The sequence below is a fragment of the Cyprinodon variegatus genome, unplaced genomic scaffold (assembly GCF_000732505.1).
Source record: "Cyprinodon variegatus isolate N-32 unplaced genomic scaffold, C_variegatus-1.0 Scaffold1326, whole genome shotgun sequence".
In the NCBI taxonomy this organism is placed as follows: domain Eukaryota; kingdom Metazoa; phylum Chordata; class Actinopteri; order Cyprinodontiformes; family Cyprinodontidae; genus Cyprinodon; species Cyprinodon variegatus.
The window spans coordinates 93,414-95,279 of record NW_015151779.1 but is presented as its reverse complement, the minus strand read 5'-3'; the positions used below and the strand labels follow the sequence as shown (position 1 = coordinate 95,279).

Below are 1,866 nucleotides of genomic sequence, written 5' to 3'. Positions count from 1 at the left end.
AATTAAACTTAACTAAAACTAAAATTAACTGAATTAAAAACACTGATCATTTATTGAACAGCATGGAATAATTTCATATTAAAAGTACTTTCAGAAGTTTAAATTCTGAATATGACCGGATTTTTCCTTTAAAGCGTATTACTGGAACTTTTAGTGTCAAATGTAATGCAATTATTTATTAAAAAAAATAAAATAAAAAATCTGCATTATGTTTTTTTATTTTTTCCAAAGCTATTAAGTTTTACACTGGAAGATCAAAGGAGCCACTTGTAGGTTGTAGATCACTGATCTAGATTACGGTGGCCCAGAGGAGGCAAAAAAAAAATCTAAAAGTTACAATAGAAGTCCAACTAAAATAGAAGTATTCCCCAAATCTGCAGCCATTATAATCGATGAGAACGATAATACAAAGAAACAATTACGGTAATTTATCTCTGTTTAAAAGGTGAATCAGCAGCACAGTCATAGATGTTTGATTTGTGAGGGGTCGGTTTCTGACTCAGGTTCTGGTTCTGGTCGGGTTCAGTCAGTCAGTCCCATTCAGAGTTCATGTTCTGGAATCATCCATGTACCACCTTCATCTCTAGTGATACGGAGCAGTTCAGGAATTTCACTCCTGAAAAGTTTCAGAACACATTAACTGGTTCTGGTCCAGTTTTAACCGGCTACATGTCCTGAAGTTTGAACCTTACGAAGTTTGGCTTTGAGTATTTTTTTCAGAATCCCTTTTCTCTGCTGTTCAGCTTTAAAACCTCTGATGGTTTTTGTTTTTATTGGACCCGTTTGCAGGACGGACCGTCATGGGTCGACCCAAGAAGTCCTACTTCAGCGAGGCGCAGAGTGACGGCGAGCGATCCGGGCTCCTGGCGTCGGCATCTCAGGACGCCATCACGGACCAGGGCCAGTACGAAGGCCTGGGACGGACCCCGGCTCCACATTCCCTGTCGGCTCCGGCAGGGTTGGACTCAGCCGCCTGGGAAGAAGAGATCCAGAGCGGAACCGGCCCAACCCAAGACAGCGGAAGATCGGACCGTAGCCAAGAACCGGAGCAGGAGGATCTCCTCGTCATCACTTAGGTCGGACTCGACTGGGCCGGTCCCAGTTCCAGAACTACCCGACTTTAAACGAATGAAAATGGACCGAGATGAACAGGAAGGTTCTGTTAAAGACGACATGAAGAATGTTCTAGGAAGGGTTTGGTTCTACATGGCTGCTTCCTCACAAACATCTGTATTTTTTCTCTTGTGCCTCTAAGTTCTAACACTAAGATCGATTGACCCGGTACCGTGTTGCTATCGGGTCGCTGTCTGCGGAGTTTTAATTATCTTTCAGAAAAGCCTTTGTTTTTATTAGGATCCGTTTTTCTCACAGGGATTTCCATCAACCAGGAGAACGACTGGTTCAGGAGGGTTCTGTGCCAACGGCTCCAGAACTGGACCATATGGAGTGAATTTTGTTTCATTATTGTTGCAAAGAACATCTTTGTAAATGAAAAGAAAAAACTTTGTTTAGAAACATTTTTTCTCAATTTAATTTTTTTTTCCTTTCATTTTTAGAGATTTTATATTTAGAATTAATTTCTCAGTTTTTCAAATTGCATTCTCTAGATCACATTCTCCTTATTTCCTGCCCAACACGACCACTCTGTCTGAACCCATAAAATGTTGTCGCTAACGTCCAGCAGACCAATAGAAATGCTTATCTGCTCCTCACTTTAGAGGAAAGCCCGCCCCCAGAGATGAAGAGAAAATAATCTGGCAAATGCAATTTGAAAAGAATGAAAACTAGGGATGCACGATATTGGGATTTTGGCCGATATCCGATATGCCGATATTTTAAAACTCATGTAGCCGATAACCGATATCG

At 41.2% G+C, this 1,866-nt stretch overlaps 1 protein-coding gene across 1 annotated transcript in view; it reads left to right on the top strand.

Moving 5' to 3' along the window:
• The window catches only part of tmem184c (transmembrane protein 184C), an 8,917-nt gene extending 7,484 nt beyond the window's left edge, over window positions 1-1,433 (top strand). The window contains exon 10 of the mRNA XM_015402257.1: window positions 790-1,433. Within this exon, the coding sequence (XP_015257743.1) occupies window positions 790-1,076 (287 nt within the window). The 3' untranslated portion in view covers window positions 1,077-1,433. The remainder of the gene's footprint in view (window positions 1-789) is intronic.
• Window positions 1,434-1,866: the final 433 nt, after the last annotated feature.